We start from the raw sequence: 20,818 nt of genomic DNA, 5'->3' as shown, positions 1-20,818 counted from the left end.
CTCGACACGAGTGCCGAGTCCCAGACACCTGGCGGCAGAGTCGAGTGCGAGCAGATAATTCAACGATAAGACAACAGAACTTGCCATTCGCTCCCTACCTTACTTGCTGTATAGCACCTACAACAGTTACCATGACTACCATTCCATGCACTCAGATGAAGAAGGATCTTGAGGCGACTCAAAATCAAAGAGATACGTTTTAAGCTCAACAGAACACATGTTGAACGTCCGTGTATTAAGGTTGTCCAAGGAAAGATCTAGCAAAAGTTTATATTCCATGCATCCTCAAAGCTCCAGAAGGACTGGAACCTAGTCGCTAGTTCCGAAGTCCAGACAGTCGTTTGTAAGTGGTCTGTCCGCTTGAATCCCGCTTTTCAAGGAAGAAAGTGAAGAGTTCATTTCTCTTTACCGCCAGATTGGAGATGTCTGTGTGATTCAGTTATCGATAGTCACATTGTCTTGCGCAGTGCCGGCAATTCTCCGGAAGCAGCAGGCAGACGACACAGGTCTGAAGGACATGGTGATTATGCCACTGAGTCCTCGGGGAGAGACTACATAGTCTGGTGGTTCAGTGCCTTGACCATGGTGCAAACGATCACCGATTCGAAACGAGCCTCGGCTTGCCAGCCTTCCTTACACTCCCTAAACACGCATGTACTTCATTTATCAGGGAACATGAAGCTGCGTTGTTAGAGAGCTGGCGTCAGAACCTGGAGCCTTTACGGTTCGATACCCGTGTGGCGCAGCGAACTTCCTCCTGTCGATCCAACTGTTGGCAGCGAAACGTTAGTCGATAGATATTTGGGAAAGTTAATATTAGCAAAGAAAATGGGATGGGCATTGCCATAAACAAAAAAATCGCAGATAAAAGTGTGGTTTCTAAGAACTCCCTACCAACGACTAAAACGTTACAGGACTAGACCAGACACAAATACAATTCAGCCCTCATGTCCACTAACGCATAAAATCTTTCTAACCATAGAGTTTTCTAAACACTCAGAAGACCAATTCAGCTCTCAGACAGTTATCTCTACAATTTTTTGTCTGTTTTTTCTGCCTCACCCCTCCCATCGTGATGTTTGGTTTCGATGCTTTCGTAGACTAATTCAACCTGCGCCGGACTAGACTCGTCTGCAAGCGCCAGTCCGTTTGAGAAAATTGTGCCGACTGCCAGGCGCGCCTTCCTGTCTCGGCATGTCCAGACCTTCCAGGAAATTACATTATGAGTTATGACTGCAAGCCTCCTTCTAGACAGAGCAACAACGGAAACACTCGTATTGACATTTGTTTCAAAATTTACCACAATACTTTCTTTCTCACTACCTTTGTCGCCTTTCTCTCCGCGAAAGATGTTACGGTTATACCAAAGGAGTCTGGTCGAACAACATGGCCTCCGACTGTTTTGATTCATCGGCAAGAGGGAGTGTCCACAAACAACAAACAGGGCGCAGCTGCGATGAACTCTGGGAGGAGGCAGTGCGTGCTGCGCGACTTGCATGTGAAAAGGTCATCTGGATGTACGACATCTCTGGCGAAGGCTATTGATTGGTTGAAGCAGTTTGGGATGTGGCACGGCATCCCTGGTCCAGAGCATCCAGACAATTGTATTGTGAGGCTGATTATAGGTTATGAGGGAGGAGCGCAGTGTCGTCGTGCTGCAGTCGTCCTCACATCTGTACAGACATGGCGACAGAGGATGGCAGACTTGTGGTGTGCAAACATCGGGTTACTTTGCTGTTGCAAGAACTTTTTTCCCTTGTGAATCCTTATGGATGGATATATTCATACGCGTTAGTGTGTGGTGTGAGTTTTTCTGTACTTTTAAGATGATAAACTTATTTGACAGACAAAGACAGGAACTGATGTCTCGTAAAAAAAAAGAAAAGAAATAAATAAAGAATGTTTTGTCAATGACAAGAAAACTAATGTTTTCGACATTAAAGAAACTCAAAGAAACTTCTGGAAGAGATTTGTCTGGTTTGTTCTGTCCCTCCCACCCAGCCCTCCATTGTCGTGAAATCTGTGTTTACTTCTATAGCTCTTGATGTTTTGCACGGGCATTACACAAACCTTTAGCAGACTTTAAAACAAGTCGTATTCAGCTCGTGGCTTCACTTTTACAAGTGCAGTGCACTTGGGCGGGTGCGAAAACACATAAAAGACTCTCTCAGACACGGGGAGATAACAGTCCGGGATATGTAAACAAAGAATAATTCCAGGAAGGGGAGATGATACACACAGCCCATCAGCGAATGAGAACATGTTTTTTTTAATGCCAGAATGATTCTAAAAATAAATCACAGCTTCCACAGTCATTTCGTTTTAACAACTAATTTTCGCTTTTGACAGATGCCTGATATTATCGCTGTTTGCCAACTCAAAAAGTGAGAGATGTAACTGGCAAACTCAAGATTCAAGATGAAAGATTCTTTATTCGTTCACTCTACCAGGGATACTGAGATACTAAGAATATACATATTCATACACTTTATTATCTATCTTTATATGCATTTTAGAAGCTAATTTTGTGTCTCACTTGTTCTTTGGTTCTTCTAGACCATGCAGCAACTCGCTATCCTCATATTTCTCTTCTTCATTCTCTCTCTCCCACACACAATCTAATACTAGCAATAATGAAAGCAGAAGTGAGTCCTCAAAGTTTGGATGATGATCTTTTAACAGACATTAATATTTTTTCTTTTCCCAACGGCATTTAAAGGCGAAAGCATTGCGAAAGAGAATTTTTCTGACACTCATCCCGCGCAGAGACAAAGAAAAACGAGGTTGCGTTACTTGGCCTGCAGAGTTATCTTCTCCTATCTCGTTACCGTTACTTTTATGCGCATGCACCCGACTTCTCAAAGGCAATGCAGAGAGAAAGATTCATTGCTTCGCCAGAGATGCAGCAGATGTTTGCAAGAATTCCACACAGCACCTTCAGGTCGTGGAAACAGAGTCAGACACCGTTACAGCCGCCATTTTTTCGATTTTTCATTAACCTTATCGCTAAGCATCTTCTCCTGGAACTTCACAAAAACACCTTTTCGTTACGAGACTTCTGTCAATCACGTGATGCAATAGTTCCGGTTAAGGTCACATGGTATTCAGCAACCAAGGCTGAGGTTGGGAATGGAGGTTGATTCGCTCGCAGTGTCTGCTGCTGATGCCGGAGTAAATGACTGCCGCAGGACCTGGAATTGGGGAGGAGAAATCCCTCAGAGGACAAATGATCAAAAGGGAGCATGCCAAGCGCCATTTGAAGATGTGGGATGAAAGGTGGGCGAAGAAAGTCGATGCGACAATGAAACGAATCCGTTAACTCTCTAATGGCCGCTGGGGTCCATCAGGACCACAACCGAAGTTTCGCCATTTATAAAACGTGAACCGTTTTTCTCAACAGTTTGAACTTTCTTGAGTTTTACATTTTAGTAGTGAGCTCATCGTGGATGAAACGAATTTTCAAATATCTGCAAAAATCGTAATTCAAATGAAATATCTATTGTTAACCACCGGTGGGGTCAGTATGGACCTCAGGTATCAATGTCACATGCCTACGGATGAATTCCAAGAAGTAAAAATCGTGTCATCCAAATGTTTCCCTTTGCCTTCCCTGTGTGTGTGTCTGACCTAACGGTACTTCTTCTCTCTGTGTCGAATTACTCATAGCATCCCTTTGGAACCTACTTTGGTGTCCATTTCCTCTCTTCCTTCCGTCGAGAAAATGCCTCTCGTGGTGGTGGATCCTACAAAAGTTGATTACTGATTGTATGATAATTGCAGTAGCGATTTGTGGCATCATTATAAAGTGGATAAACAAGGAGGGCGAATTAGTTTATGGCGAAAACTGAGAGAAGATGACTAACAGTGAATTTGAGTGAATTTGGTATTGGATCCCCACGGACAACATTTGTAGTCAATGCTAAACAAACTCCACGGGCGTTAGGGGGTTAACAGAAGTGTAGCTGATACACGTGCAGCCCACGTGCACAACGCTCGACTAAGACCCACACAGTCATCTAGATGAAAAGACCTCTGTCATGGTCTGAAAAACATGGACTGGCTGACAAAGTGGCGATGGATGGTTGTGACTTGACCTCGCTGCCAGGTAAGCTCCTGCCCATCGTCAGTGTAGCCTGCTCCTTGTTAGCTTGCTCATTAACCTGGCAACACCGCACACTCGCAATAAATGTGTAAACTCAGAAAGAAACCATCTGTAGTCCACGCTGAGATAGTCGGCCATATCTCGCGTGCCCTCCCGATCCTTACATCCGGGCCCCAGGAACATTTGATAGTGTTTTGTCACGTGCGCTTCACAGACTGGTGTTATTCATTCTCTCAACAACAAAAAATGAAGCAAATATTGCGTATATCGTCGTGAAAAACATCACTGATACCTTCTGAGAATATCTCCCACCTTGAGTTCTGGCCATCAGCACGTGAAGAACCGCGCGTTGTTAAAATTATTTTTAAAATGATAAGCAGGAAATAAAGAAAATTAATTCTTGTTTTTCTTTAGGGGGAAACAGAACACCTCTCAAAGTTACTGATGTGAGAGATTGAGAAAGGAAATTGTAGAGGTCTACTTACTATTAAATATTGTGAGAAGAGGACTAACAGACTAACATTTTTGAAAGTTATTCGTGTAAAAGGAAAAGTTGTAGGGTCTGTCTACTGTAGATATTTATGTGAAACATTTAGAAGGGAAAGTTGCAGGACTATGAAGGGCACTCACACTAAAGATTGCGAAAAGAAAGAAAAAGAACTTTGCCTACTATAAAAGGAAATATTGTCAGAGAAGAACAGGATTGGTATACCACCTTTCCAACGTTTCACCAAGAGGACGGGTACGAGGAAACAAATAAGTCTGGTGTCACAAACGAAAACAAACATCGTCTCTACAGTTTTCTCAATGTAGAGCAAGCCTCCCTCCATAATGTCGTGTTTTGATACAGCCAAGACAAAATTACATCTTTCTCAAGGATTAACTAAAATATTTTTGATTACATTTTTTTTATAAACTGAAGCAACTGATTAAAAATTTGAAGAAAACCGCCATCAACAAATTACGCAATAGAACTGAGAAAACACAAACACTAATAATCCATTCATTGTCTTCATTTCTCCGCTTCCCTACTTCACATTTCTTTCTTCTTGATGGACAAATCATTATCTTCCTCAAAAATAAATTCCACTATTTTTTTTCATATTTTATTTCAGAGAAATTCATCCAAACAAATATAAAACCTTGAAGAAAACAACGATAAAAATATCACGTAATATGAACAGGAAAAGATAAGCTCAGATAACTCATTCATTTCCGAGATTTCTCCTCCTCTCCCGTCTTCCCTTCACTCCCACCTTTGTCTCTGGAGGCGAAAATAGCTGCAGACAAACTGCCGAATTCTCACGCAGCCACGTTCACATCAACAGAAATGAACACCTCGCCCAGTCTTATGATAGACAGAACGAATCAAAAATCCGGGGACCGCGGGAAGCAGGGATTGATTGAGAGACGAACAGACCAGGCGAGCGCCGCATGAATCTTCCCCTTTAATTTGTTTGCGGAGTTACGGCCCCTCGCAGACCAAATCGGGGATAGGGGGCGCACCATGCGGCTTGACGTTAACGGAGTCATTACGTGGCAATGACGGATTCGGGGTGACAGCGGCTGAGGTTGCGCACGTGCGCACGTCAGGAACAATAATGCGTGGACGTGTTATTCTGTAAGCGATTATCTCCTCGCGCACCTGAAATTACAACAATATTTCGCAATTATTGGAGATGTCGTAAAGAAATTGCTTTTCCTCCAGGACGCTTTTTGCTGTCCATCGAGTTTATCATGCGATGCGCATTAGCGGCCGTGACTGGTGTTCAAGAGGCGGCATCGTCGTTTATCAGATAGCGAAAGGAGGAGGAGTGTCCTGTTGTCCTCACATGTAGCAGTCGTATGGAACTATTTCTTTTTTACGGTTCCGAGACATTCTCAGTAACCACGATATCTTCCCGAGACGGTTAGCAGGCGAACCTGCGTGTGACGTAGGACCAAGACAGCAAGTGTCGGTGGTCATTGCTAGGATTTGAACTCGTGATCGGTGGTGTCTCGTGAGATAATTTAGGTTTTAAAATGAACTTTTAAAAACACAATTTAAAAATTATAGAAAACAGTCTGTCTCACTTGGTAAGCAGTCTTGGTCATATGTCATAAGGTCACGTGACGGAGAACTAGACTTCGTCTAAGCAAACGAAAGAGTCCTATGTAATTTCTCTTATTAAACACAACATGCTACAAAACCTTCAACTTTTTCACCATGACCAGACACGAAGACAGACGAGATTCAAACTGATCCTACTCTTTAGAGCTTCTAAGAAGTTTTATTTTGCCTTTACAATCCCTTTAAGTCGTTGCCCAGAGCAGCATGGGAGAAATCAAGGACATATGCCTTGTTTCTGTAATTATAACTCGGTGTCCGGACCCCGCAGATGTTGTTTTACCTTTCCAGCCATAGCTAGAAAGTCATGGTGAAAATGTCCTGAGGTCAGAAAACTTGGGCAACATCCACAGCGTCTGGGCATCAAACTGTAAACACAAACAACAAGACGCTTTTCCTTGAATTCCCAACTTTTCCCCGAGGAAAATATACGCTTTGTAAATACGGCCGCAAATCTACATTTTGCTTTGTTGCTGCTTACCGGAAACGGAAATTCGGTGAACCTTGTGTACCTAGCACAATGAATATTTCAACTTCCTGCCGGCAGTGAAGGGGAAGCTGCCTTGACTGGCGAGACGTGCGGCAGGTGTTTAATGTCCTGATGCTGAGAATGTCCCGAAGGTGAACAAGTCCTGACGATCCCAATGATGGTAATGATGGTAATGAGATCATGACCTTTTAAAAGATTCAACTGTTGTAAGTGACCTGAAAGTGTGTACATCACAATAGAATGAATATCCTCACTAGCCTCCCGACGTACGTACAGCAGACGTACCCGGATGTCTCACTCGACTTTTTGGTCGAAAGCCCAACGAACAGGAAGACGTGACGACAAGAAAACTAATAAAAAGTGGCGTTAGTATGAGTTTGAAATAAATGTTGTTCTGACTTTCGACAACGATCTGGACAACAAACCCACTTGCGACAGCTGTCACCACTCTCACGAGCTTATATCCATAACGATGCTGATTGGACTTTCTACAATCATTTCAATCATCTTCTTTATTCATTTATTCCTAGTATGAATAAAGCGATGGTAGTGTCTCTTCCCGTGACAGGCTGTCAGCGCTCACTGGTGCGAAAGCGAGGACATGATCAAAGACCGTTTCCACTGCTGTCAACCACCACAATCTCTCCTTCCTTCGCTCTTTCTCTTCCTCGCCTGGTTATCGCCGACTTTATTTAATTCTGTGCTGTCTTTCTCGTTTATTAAGGAAACAGAGTTCTGTAAAGAGTATGACAAAATTTATCTGATTGAGGTCCGAGCCTTCACCTCTACCTCAAGCCTCTTGTTATGATGTGGACGAGATGCAAACCACAGCTTAGTCTTGAGTCTTGAAGTGTTTTCCAAACCCAACCGACTAGCCACAATTATTAATAGGTTGTACTTTCTCAACAACCAAAAAAAACAACAACAACAACAACTGAAGTAAACAATACAGAAATCCTGCAGGATGGGCAACGAAGCATGCTTCAGAGACAAGAGTGGAATGCTATGTCGGGTTCCTTTTTTATCTGCAGTAATTGGATGTGGTGGAGTAGAGCTTGATGATCCTCGAATGGAACGCATTTATGGTTATTTTCTCTGTAAATTGACGGCCTGCCTCTGATGATTTGAACATTTCTCCTATGATTGATATTAATGTTTAATTCGATTTTGTTTTTCTAGGCTCTCTCGTCTCACCTGCGAGATGCAAAACAACATGAGTGGTTGTGTGTTTGTGTGTTTGTGTGCTTGTGTGCTTGTGTGTTTGTGTGTTTGTGTGCTTGTGTGTTTGTGTGCTTGTGTGATTGTGTTGTGAACGTGTAGGCGCATGAGCAAATCTGCATGTCTTGGAATAAGTACAAACATATCATCTTTCGTTTTTACCTGTCGTAAATAGGTATGGTGGAAGGAGTAAGACCTTACAACATTCGACAAAAAGCTATTTTTGGTTATTTTGTTTGTCAGCTGATGAGCTTCCTCTAATAAATTGAGATTGATATTTAACCGATTTTGTTTTCTGAGCTACCTTGTCTCCCTGGAGAGATGCACCAAAACAAATGCGTGTGTGTGTGTGGGTGTGTGTGTAGGCGAGAGTTTTATTGATGTTTGCGCGTGCGTGTGTCAATCTACACGTGTAAACATTTTCACGTGCGTGTTTTTTTTTTTTTTTTTTTTTTTGTTTGACTCAAATTTACTCAATTAAATCTTGCCCTCATCGACCTGCTAACAATAAAAATTTCTTTTCAATGCTGTTGATTTTTTTGTAAGAGTTCCTTCTTCGCTTGTCACGTGACACTTCCTGGCTGCGGGCCGTCTGGCTTCAACGACATAAATTAGTCAGACGCACGCGCTCGCCGGGTCTTTAATGTCCTGCGCGTGGTCAACATTCCCCTTCCGCCCTCCGATGATCCCCCCATCATACAGCTGGCATCGATCAACGTTATTCTTTCCCTTTCCCCATTCCCCTCACCCGTTCCACTCACTCCACTCGCCCCTAAAGGCTGGAGATCAGGTGGAAAATGACTACAAGATTCAGTGTAACACCCTAACAAAGCTTCCTGTACTACATCTTGACATTTTAACGTGCTGGATTCGATTCTCTCCATGATCTGGGTTTGTTTTCAACTACTTGATGTTTCAAAGCACAGTTTGTATAAGCAAAGATCTACTCTTGTGTGAAATATTTGTCTACTTCAGCATGTCAACATTTTATACACAACAGGTGCTTCTCTGCTTCTGAGCCACTTGATGGTTCCCTAATTATAGGGTTTTTGTTGGGATTCTTTTCCGGTCTGGAGTTGATGCAGACCAGAACGACATCAAAAGCACTGAGGATGGTGAATGGGTGATGACCACATCAATGGTGTTGTGTAAACCTCGCCCTCCAAAACTTGATGGTGGTAAATAACATGTCATGACAAAAGATGCAGAAGGAGACAAGTCTGACTTCCTTCCATTTCTCGCTCATTTATAATTTTTGGTGAGTCTGGAACTTCCACGTTTGACCGCCTTTAAATTCTAATTACATGTACTACAAAATTTCAACAGATGTTTTACTCCAACCGGAACAATAGCTTCTTTTCTTTCTGTCCATCATACTGGGCATTCATTCTGCATGGTACACTCGGCAATGTTTTCGCATCAACAGCTATCAGCACTCCAGGGGCGGTAATTGGCTAGTTTCCGGAACAGCGGCTGATTGGTCGGTCTTTGTGTCAGCTAATTGGCTGGTTAGTAGGTACTTACAGTGTTTGAGTACTCAAAATGTCTGTAATGGAAGCGTCAGGCAAAATGTCAGCAGATACAGTCCGATGTGGTCCAGCTGCTGAACCATAAATAAAGTGTGTGAATGAGAAATTGTATATGTTTACATTTCTTATTATGTACAACCTTCTGCTTATCTTGTCTTTATCTCAATCTTGTTAGCAGCACTTGATTTATCTATTTTGAGCACACTTACCGAGTATAATTGCCCACTGGGAGTAATAAAGTTGGTCATTGTCTTTTTCGTTTGCTCGTTAGTGGTGATAGACCTGAAGACACTTCTAACACGTTACTTTTTTCTGCCCTTTCTTCAATTTTTTTTTTTTTTTTTTTATATTTTTGTTTCCTCAATTCATTTTCCTTTCTCTTCATTGTTTTTTGATTGTTCTTTTACGCTTTTTTTCCTTTATTTTCTTTTTGTCTCATATTTTCTTTTTTGTTTCTTGATTTCTGCATTTGATAGCCTGCTTTGTTTCTTTTTTTTTATTATTCTCTCTCCTTTGTTTGTTTTGCGTTTGTTTTTTTTTTTAAATTTTATTTTAATTTTTCTTTCCTTTTATTACAAACCTTAAAGTTACCTCAGCATTTCATCAGCTCGAGTAGGAAAGTGTTCTTACTGCAAAAGTGATACTGCCATTACATTTTGTTACTACATTCCAGGGTTTTAGCAAGGAACTGGACGAGGTTCCTCCAAGTCAGGTATGAACCCTAGTGGCGGCCCTAGTACATTGCGGGGCCCTTGGCGAGTATAAGTGCATATAAGTGTAGACTATATACCGTGCCACATCCCTCAGGTGGGGTTCTGGGGCAGTTACTTTAGTCCCCAACCCCAAAGGCCACCTTTGTTAACCCCAAAACCTGATCGTGTGAACTGCAAACAGGTGCACACCCTGGAGATGAACACCTAACTTGCAGGTTCTCGCTTTAGGTCTGTTAACCCCTCTACTGCCTCTGCCCGTGGACTGGCTGGTAAAGCAATCACGGGGGCAGCCAAATATACCCGCTTTATAGACATGGACCTTTGTTTACTCCCTTCAGGCTCTTCTGGCAATTTTGAGGTCAATGGCAGAAACAGATCTTCCATCAGCTGATTTTTTTCCACCAGCCGGATGCAGACTTATCTTTGAAAAGTAATGTGCGTTGGAAACCTTGGAAATCACGTTTCTGCCGTTCAACCATTGTGGGTGGGTGGGATATAGCTAAACTAATGGAGACTAGAGTTTCTTTGCATATCAGACCTGACCTAGTTAAATCGATAGTCAGTCAATATGGCGGCCATGACCTCATTTCCACCACTGGAGGTAAGCAATTGCTTACATCTACAAATCAGTCTGGAGGTTACAGTCAGTGAGACCTTCGGTGTCCCATCAGTTCTGGGGGATGTGGTGGAAGGCAGGGAGGAGACCTGTTGATTTATGTTGTCAGCAAAACTGTACGTGCGGAAAACCTGGAACCACCGACAAAAACAAACAAAACAAAACAAAAAAACAAACAACGTGGCCTGAGGCAAGATGGAAGCCTAGGAGAGCCAGACCTCACTGCATTGTGTGACATGAACATCGCGCCATCCGATCTCCTGTGGGAGAATGACAGTTCCAGCAAGTCAGCCATCTTTACTGCCAGGGAGACCTTCCAGACTCAGAGGAGTGTACTCAATGCTGACCTCTTGACATCCGGCCACCATCATCCTTACATAAAGTGCTCGTTTATGTTCCCCTGCTGGTGATGGGCTACGCTGATTCCTGAATAAAACAATCCCCAGGAGATATGGAGGGTCGTGTGCTTTAAGAGCCCCACGGGGGACTACGAGGGCTGAGTTCTGGAGGTTTAGCCACCATGATTCTTCTTCAGTGTCTGACAAGCAGCCAGCATCCGGATGTTGTAGGAGTCTGCTGTAGGAAGTGCATGCGTTTTAAAGTCAGGACAAAGCATGGAATGATCCGGTCAAAGACGCCATTGGAAAACTCAAATAGGAATGATCAGAATAAAAATCTTAAAAATAAGATTCTCTGTGTGTGTGCAGAAGTACAGACGGTGGAAGTACGGATGCTCAAATGGTGAAAGAACAGGTGTGCAGATGACAGTACTACAAATTATGGTAGTACAGATGTACATAAGGGACACGTGTATATGTGGTGGTAGTATCATAAAAATTGTATGTACAGATAGTGGAAGTAGAGTGCACACAGGTGGTGGTGGTCGTGGAACATGTGCACATAGATGTACGGATGGCGGTAGTACAAATATACATAGATTTAAGTACAAATGTACAGAGATGCGAGTACAAATGGGAAAATAGTAGTAGTAGTAGTGTAAGTACAGACAGAAGTATGACGGATGTGTATATGTTAGTACAGATTACAGTAGTATCACTACCTCACACTTTATTCTCTATTCTTTCTTCCTTTATTCTGTGTGTATCTGTGTCTTACCTTCTGTGTTGGTATTTTTGTGTGCTTGCTCTTATCCCAACCACACACATTTTTATTTTGCGCGCGTGCCTGTCCATGATGTACATGCGTTCGTGCCCCAGCGTGCATTTTCCTCCTTCCTCCGCTCTCAACCAAGTCTCGTTACCCTCACGCTCTCAGTTTTTAAATGACATCACTCCGTGCGTCCTGTCCTTCTTCATCACGCGCCGCATTTCTTGTCCGCGTTCCAGTTGACAAAAACAAAGACAACAAAAAAGACAACAAACGACAGAAAATCAATTTCCTTTACCAGAAAATTGTCAGCCCTGCTCTTGCCGCCAGCCCCCATCTGTCGGGCACAGAAATGTGGGCTACGTGGCGTTAGAGGAACGTTCCACGTCCTTATGGAGGCCATGATGCAGATTCCATAGAAGTACAGGAAGCGGAAGTAGCTGCTTGTGCCCTCGCCATTTCTGTCGGGCTGGCTTGTGAGGGTAATGAACCTCTCGCAGCAGGGCGTAACGACTATACCCTCCTCTAGCAAATAAAATCATCTTCATTTCTCCACCGTCACCACGAATGATGTTGTGGAACGAGCCGCTGGGTGTCGACAGCATGAACCACTCACTGTCAGCCCCTGTACTGGGTGACACTGCTCATGCTAGGTGTGTCCAGGTTGTATAACAGTACAGGTGTTTGTATTTGATATTCCTCAGATGATGAAATAGTTGTTAGATAACAGTCTACATGTTTGGTGATATTGTATCGTTAACAGCGTGCATATTGTGTAATAACCAGAATCATGCTAATATTGTACATGATGTGACAATGTATATTTTGGGTGGTAATGTATATATCTGATAATATTTTAGCAGTGACAGTACACAGATTGTGTAACAATATACACATTACATAACATGTGTGATGTGTTGCTATGTACCGGTGTACACGTGAACGTGTTGGTCATATTGAATGTGTTATGTATCAATGTATGACTTTGATAAGTGTACATACTATCACAGTGTAAGTGTAAAAAGATGTCCGTCTACCTTACAATACCAATATTATCTTGTTCACATACAGCATGTAGGATACGCAGAAGCAGTTTCATGCTAGCATGTATTTTAAAGACCTACTGTCGGGATATAATCTCATTACTTACTAGTTTCTGATATCAGATGTTCATTGTGTTCAGTGACTGAGAGGCGCGTTTGGGGAGAATTAAAACCACATGCTCTTATTTACATAATTATATACACCTGTATGCGTAAGTATGGAAAGAATGATTAACATGTGCGCGAGCACCGCACACATACAAACACGCACGTACACACACGCAAAAACAGATATAAACACACAAACACAGAAATGTAAACACACAAACACAGAGATGTAAACACACAAAAATATGCACACAATGATCCCGGTAAAAAAAAAACAATTTACGATTTTTGCCCTAACCTACAGAATGCGAAAAGATTACACACAGGAAGCAGCCAAGTCCAGACCGGCAGAGATTGGTGGGAAGGAATATTAAGGCAAAGGGCATTAACTCTAACAGCGTCTACTCACTTGCTTCCCTTATCTCTTGGTCGTCGTGATCCGTGCAGTGCAGGAGAACCACGAAGAAGTCCGGTTTGTGCACGTAGTCTCTGTACCCTGCACACAGAAGGTTTCTTTCTTTATTTGTTCATGATTTTGTTTCTGTTTTTGTGTTTTTTTGATTGTTTGTTTTATTGCTTGTTTTTTATTGTTTGTTTATGTTTGTTTATATTTGTGTTTATTTAGTTGTTTATTTAAGTTTCTGTTTGTGTGTGCCAGTTTGTGTGTTGGTTGGTTGGTTGGTTGTTGGTTGGTTGCTTTACACTGTGGTATACACTAGGCTCCATCTCGGAGTTATTATGTTTTGAAAAGCTACAGCTCACTCTTTCGGGGGAAACCTTTACAAATCAGGGGATAACCAGAATTTGAGGAGGAAACCCTGAATCCCGCGAGAAGAGATTTCGGTAAGCTCTGGTAGGTAGATGTTCGATCTGTCGGCAAAGCCCCGAGATGAGCTGTGTTCAGTGACCTGTGCAGACGAGATGGAAAGCGCCTGCAGCCTCGATTACGTCCCCTGGCAGGCAGGGGGGAGGCCAGGGGGCGGGGTATCTGTGATATAAGATGATGCGGGCCAAGTCGCAAGCCTTCCGTTTATAGCCTGCTGGCAATGGCTGCCGAAGAGACGATGATTATGAAACCGAGCTTGTGCGCGTGCATGCGTGCGCTGTGTTCGTGCATGTGTCTACCACAGCGAGTCATCACAGGCCGGCACGGGGAAGCTATCTTGGGGAACTCTCATCCTGCACCCAGCTCGTTTCAGACCGTGATGCCCCGTTTCCTGCGAGGCAATCAACCAAGCCCGGATCACGGGTGACGAGGGGAAAAAACTAATCTAATCTCGCCACCACTAAACCTACTTTTGCTGCTCTCGGGGCTTGGTGCCCTGAATCACTTCTGCAAGAGTCAAAACTCGAACGTCCTATACATGGTGTTCTATATTCCAAGTTAGTATTGTAACAAAAGCACTCATCTTTCTTAACAAAATATTTTGTGCCCTAGAGGACTGACCGTAAAATTGACTTTGGCTGACCACACTTTCCCCACTAGTGCCTACTTGATTGCTGTTGGTATGTCAATCTTCCCTGTAAGACATTACAGGCCAGATATTAACTATGGATGGCGCCAACCACTACCAATATTGCCAAAAGCTCAAAAAGTCCCAACAGTTCCAGTCAGAGAAGACGCTTCCAACAGCAGCAGTAACAGGAGTTTGAAGTTCCAGCAGTGACAGCAGTAGCAGTAGTGGCAGTAGTAGAGGCAGTGGCAGTTCAGACAGTGACAGCAATCATTGACTTTATTTTGGCAAAGGTGCTGGTCGACTTCAAGGGACAGCTACTCGTATGCGATCTCGACCTTCCAGATAAAATCTTTTCCCCATACATTGAAGCGCTTGTTGTAGTCCTCCATTTTACACATTTTCTGAAATATCTTTCTTTTTTTCGTCTCTTTTTTCTTTCTTCTTTCTCCCTTTATTCCTTTCCCCGCAAAACAAACCATTTAATAAAAAAAAAAAAAAAAAAAAAAAAATAACGTGCACATGTAAGCAATCATTTTCGACGAAAAATCTTTCCTGCAAAAAAAAAAATCTCTGAGTGTCAGGTCCAGGAAAATAGCCGCGACATTTGAATCCACGTGGCCGTTATTATTTTACGAAATTACAACTTGATAATTGTACGAAACAAAATCTCCTGGCTTCAGTCGACACAGCGTCCGCCTGTCTGCCCACATTTATATCTGTGCCCTCTGTGGTCGGCTTGTCTGCCCACATTTATCGTTGTGCCCTCCGTGTCCTGTCTTACTGTCCACATTGATCACTGCCCCCCGAAATGGCGCCACCCTGTCCACTACGCTGGGTGTAGCTCGTAATGCAAATTAAGTTTGCGCACTGGCGAGCGCGTGCTAACTCAAGAATCACGTGCCTCGTAAACACGATTAGCGGCTAACACACTTTGCGCACAGTGCGCAATAAAACACACAGCCCTCAACATCATCCCGCGCCTGAAGCCATGCGTTGTCACTCGGAAAGGTGAAACATTTCTCTGATGCCAGCCGTCCTGATTTTGTTAAAAATAGTTCCATGGTAATGTTTTCTGCAGCTGAAGTCTCGTATGACGTGTTGGTGCTGAGATTCAATTATGGTTGCTACCCGGGGGCTGGGTACAGTCCTGTCGGAGCTGCTGACGCCGCGCTAGCTTAGTGGATCTTTTCTAATCGCTGTGCTGACTTCCGGTCTGTGCGTGCATCTGATGATGGACATTGGACAGATGCTCCTTCTTCATTTCCCTGGGTCCCACCGTTTGGAATGCTGTGACCTCGTGAACGGTTTCAAGTTCAAAGCTTTCAAGTATGGCCTCCAAAGACTTCTGCTCAGTCCTCAACTCTTCTTTCATCCTTACACTTCTTTCATGTTTACCACCAAGTGTATTTGTGTGTGGGGATCTGGATGTTGTTATTTGTGTCGTCTGCAAGTCAGTTTGTATTTTTTTTTAATCCTAGCTCATTAAGCTCGCCTCTACATGCGCTCCATAAATTCAATTACTACTAGAAGAACTCATTCTCTCGGATGGAATTAGTTTTATTCCAAGGTTAGTTATCAGCGTGCAGGACAGGAAATGAAGCATAACCACGCAATCAAATGGCGGAGGACAACAACCACAGGTCTGTCCCACGCAACTTCGTGATGTCAGGGTCATGCTTGTCAACCACACTCACGCGCCAGCACGTGTTCTAGGCTAAATCCTGGATTTAATGCCATGTCCACTTTGATCCAAGAATAACATCAACAGGCTGACAAGTTTATTTTAGTGTATTTTTTTCGTCTTTTTTTTTTAACAGAGGACATGTTTATGTGGGCGTTAATATATGATTGCTTTTATGGCCATGTAGGGGTGTGCTGCATGGTTTGGTGTAACCCTGTCCTGTTTCTTGTCATATGAAGCTTAGAAACAATGGCTGTATATTATCAAAAAGAAAGAAAAAGCAGATGAAGAGGAGGAGTAAGCGGCATTATTGATACTATAGGCAATATAATGAACAAAGCTAAATAAAAAAATTACATTAAATTCTACGCTGACGGAATCATGCTAAGTGTTTCTGTTTAGTTCTTTGAATTGCCGGAAACCACACAGAAATGAAAGAAAGATAACTCAGAATTCCCGACTCCATGTGGAATCGCATACTAGGAGAAAAAGGAAATAAGAAAGAAAAAAAAAAAAGATATAAAAATAATTTCGATAAGAGCGAGATAGAACAGGTGCATAGAAGAGTCAGACAACTGAATGATAATGTTAGATTAAACAATATGTAAAGAAACTTGAAACGAAACAAAGGCACAAAGGACAGGAAGACAAAGAACAAAATTGAGTGTGGGTTGGGTAGCTAAGTGCTACGCATTGATGTCAACACAAAGATTTGAGATAAGAGAACATAAGCACGGGTGAGTAAGTGGAGGCAGCTCCAGCATCCTCCTGAGGGCAGTGGGACGAGACATTAGACAGAGAGACTCTTGAAGCGTGTAAAAAATAGGAACAAAAGAAAGTAGCAGAAAGAGGGAAGGTCAGAAGAAGATGGAAGGTGAAGATGGAGGAATAAAACGGGTCAGATCGTGGAGAATGAAGAAGAACTTGTGCCTGGGAGAGGACAGGATAGTTTAAGCAAAATAAGGATGAAGAGAAAATGAAATGGAGACAGAGAAGACATTTGCTTGTAACCTTCATCGTATGACATAGAGCTCTTCTTAGTTTTATAAATATTTTCAAATGAAACATGAACGTAAGGAAAATAATATTGTCATCATATCAGTCTTGGAGTAGTTTTGGAAGTTCTGGCTACCAACATTATTTCCTGGACATGATAGACTGCTAGAGGCTGCTTCTAGAACATGTTGTTTATAATTTTACAAGATATTTTTATTTAATCTAGCTCCCTTATATATATATATCCACATACATATGCTGTCATTATTTAGCTTCTCTGGAGGCACACCGCACACCCTTCATGAATGTCCCTCCCACTCTCAGCAAGACATCAGACTTACAATGAGCTGAAGAAGAATTCATCTTTAAAGAACATCAGTCCAAGAAAGGGACTGGCAAAGTTGACAGATGAAAGCTGAGATACACAGACTGAAAAAAAAAAATGAAGCCACAACCTTACATTGACACGAAGGATTTTTATATCAACATGCATTTAATAATGAGAGGAACTCCGCATTTAACTCTGTGCCAAATCTCCCGTCTTCCTGCCTCGTCTTGTCATCTTCCTTTTCCTTTTTTTAACATCTTCCTCTTGTCATTTCCTGTTACCTTCCTCTACTATTTCTTGTATTACATGCAGCATTCTTTTTTTCTTTATTATCCTCAGTTCTTATTAGTAATTACACCAGTGGTGTCCATTTTAAGCGTAACTAGTTCATTTCTCACATTGTTTTATTTTTCTAAACAAATTAATAAACTGGGATCAAAAGGTATGAGAGGATAGCACTACATTTTCTACAGTAATTGGCATTGTGGTCTACTGATAAGAACTGTAAGGGAAATTATTCAGCCATTAGGTTCGGGTGAGCAGACTTGAGACTTGATTAGCAGGCAGAAAAAAATGTGGTTCTTTAGAGAGGTCGCCATGAGGACAGGATGAAAAACTTCTTTGTTTTATGTACAAACGTGCTTCTTGATTGTGACAATAAGACTAGTGAGGCAGGAAATGACATTTTCAAATAATGAAGTTGGAAAGATGTTGGGGCCGTGATTTATCAGCAAATAATAGTTGACATGAAGTGCTGTCTTTTTTTTTTAAGCAACAAAATTATGTTTTAATACCAGGTTTTCTGCCGACATCAAACAAATCCCAGAGCTGAAATCCATCTGTCAGCATGCATCTAGGATATTGCAGGTGCATTTGTGTGTGAGTTCCCGCATGTTTGTGTGTGTGTGTGCGCGTGCATGGTTTTGTGAGCGAGAGCTTTTGCTTTTGCGAGAGAGAGAAGAGAGAGGTGGTGTTGAAGAAAAAATATAGAATGAGTGCACGAGAGGGTGAGAGAGAGAGAGAGCAACTGTGTGAGAGAAAAATTGTGATAGAATGTGTGTGTGTGTGTGTGTGCGTTCATGCATATTTTAGTGTTGGTGATTGTGTATGTGTGTGTGTTTACTGTCAATCCTTCACAATCCCACGCTATCTGGCAAAACATTTTTACTATCTTAATTGTTAATATATCTTTAAAACTTTTTATTTCTCAATTTTGAGTCCCGATAAACAAGCCTTCTGAAGCATTCCTCTTTTTAAAGCGCGAGATAGAGAAAGAACAAAAAAGAGAGTACAAGATAACTAATGAGATTTTGCTTTTGATGTTAATTGCCCATATTATCTAATCCTCTTTAGGGTGAAGGAATAAAATATGTTGATGTTGATTTGGAAGCCAATGAATCCACCTCACACACGCCTGCTGTTGTTAACCCCATGTTCCTTACATGTAACCTGAAGAGTACACCAAAACTATTCTCTTCCTGCAGTTCACCAGACCTGCCTGCTTATTTATGCATTGGCTGCATTCGAAGAAAGATACGGGAGATTTTCTGGGCGGGTAGATTTTTGTAGTATACGTGTTAGGCTCACATGTTGTGAGCAGAAACATAAACAAAACATAAGACCACAAGATGAACAGAAGTAACCTGACTGGGATAGAAAGAAGAGAGTTTACAGGAGGGGTAACATGCAATGGTAGGTAGAAAATGTCGGAAAGAAAGAAAAGGAATAAAGCATCGTTCGCTATTGTTGGATGCACGCCATTAGTCATCCAGAGCAGAAACTGTCTTTACTTTTTCTTCTTACCTTCTCTCTCTTCCTCCACCTCCCTCTCACATGACACTTAACAAAACTCAAAGTTCTTCTCAGACCCTTACTCCAGAAAGAAAGTGCTACACACCCCATATCCACCCTGACTTTGACTATGCTTCCATCTTTTCTTATTCCGCTGTAAGACCTTCCATGAAGCCTCTAACAAAGGTTGAGAGCAATTTAAGCAAGATTGCTAAGCCCGAAAATACAGTTTAATGATTTCCCGCTGAGTCCCTAAAATATAGCAAAAGCATCTTTGTTTATAAAATTCTTACAAATAAACTTTTCCATAAACTTTATTTTCCAGAAAAATACGCATATCTCAAGCTTAATAACCCCATTCCAAGAAATAAGTCAAACTTGAAATTCTCAATGAGAGTCCGGTAGAAAAGCCTCCTTCTTCATCTCCAGCGAATGATCTAAGCTGCTTCCCACAGGAAATTTCTAAAAGTTTTATACTGAAACCTTTTGCCGAAGCTTCTTATCTGCCATTGGTGAGCCTAGCATCAGGGTGGGCATTAAGCCTGCAGAAAGATTTAAAACTATCAAGTTTGCAAAATACCTCCTGACTCCATAACAGTCATGTAAATATAAATTAATAACGACTACTTTTGTTCTTCACTCTTTTAGTGTCATGACTTGTTATTGTAAATGTAGGATTTTGTATATTACTCGCCTTTGTATGGCAAGGGAGAGATATAAAAACATGTTTTATTTATTCTACCAGTATCGTAAATAAAGAATTATCATTGTCATTGTTTCTTTGCATCTGGATTTCTTTCTCTTCCCCTCCACTCTTTATTTCTTTCTCCATTCTCTCTCCTCTATTTTCCTCCCCGAGGAGACAAATAATTATCTCAGATGAGTGAAGATCACTGAGAGCGCCTTGCACTCGACAGTAATCCCCCGGCCAGGGGCAGACGAGTAACTGTGGCGCCTGCTGAACTGCGCATGCGCGAGAACAATGGGCAATTGGGGAGGGGAGGAGGGCAACGGTCTGTGGTCAAGATCTAACGTTGCCGTGCCGACAGAAAAAAATGGCCGTCTGACACGACCAGAACTAACGGCAGTTTCTAACCCTGGGGATTGCCAGCAATCTCTGCTTAGCTCACTGCCTCTCCTTTGTGGTCCTGATGTCTGCTGAGCGCAATTTGCTTTACTTTCTGATTACTTTCACACACTCCCCCTCCTTCACCTCCCCTTCCCATCACCTTCTCCCTTACAGTTTACACGTGATTCACGTCTTTGCACTGAATTGCTTTTTAAGTTCATTCCACGAAGAACAATTTCAAAAACAAAATGTTATTGTGTTCGGGTTTGCATACAAGGGACCATCATTCATCTGCCACGGTGTTCCCTGAGGCAAGAAGGGTGGAGGGTGGGATAGATGTGTGTTGTTTGAGTAATGTAACAGGATAACAACAGGCAACTCTTACACCGACCTGAGAAATTGTTTTGCAGACTGTTCTCAGTCTTTTTTGATTAGCTGTTGCCTGAAGTAGGTCTGTCAGGGA

At 42.2% G+C, this 20,818-nt stretch overlaps 1 protein-coding gene across 1 annotated transcript in view; it reads right to left on the bottom strand.

Annotated features, from left to right (window-relative positions):
• LOC112572455 (putative universal stress protein SH1215) overlaps positions 1 to 20,818 on the bottom strand; it is a 70,452-nt gene that overhangs the window by 6,733 nt on the left and 42,901 nt on the right. The window contains exon 2 of the mRNA XM_025252151.1: positions 13,443 to 13,529. Within this exon, the coding sequence (XP_025107936.1) occupies positions 13,443 to 13,529 (87 nt within the window). The remainder of the gene's footprint in view (positions 1 to 13,442; positions 13,530 to 20,818) is intronic.

The sequence above is a fragment of the Pomacea canaliculata genome, linkage group LG9 (genome assembly GCF_003073045.1).
Source record: "Pomacea canaliculata isolate SZHN2017 linkage group LG9, ASM307304v1, whole genome shotgun sequence".
NCBI classification, from domain to species: domain Eukaryota; kingdom Metazoa; phylum Mollusca; class Gastropoda; order Architaenioglossa; family Ampullariidae; genus Pomacea; species Pomacea canaliculata.
Note: the sequence above shows the minus strand (reverse complement) of the source record. Positions and strands in the feature narration are given on the sequence as shown.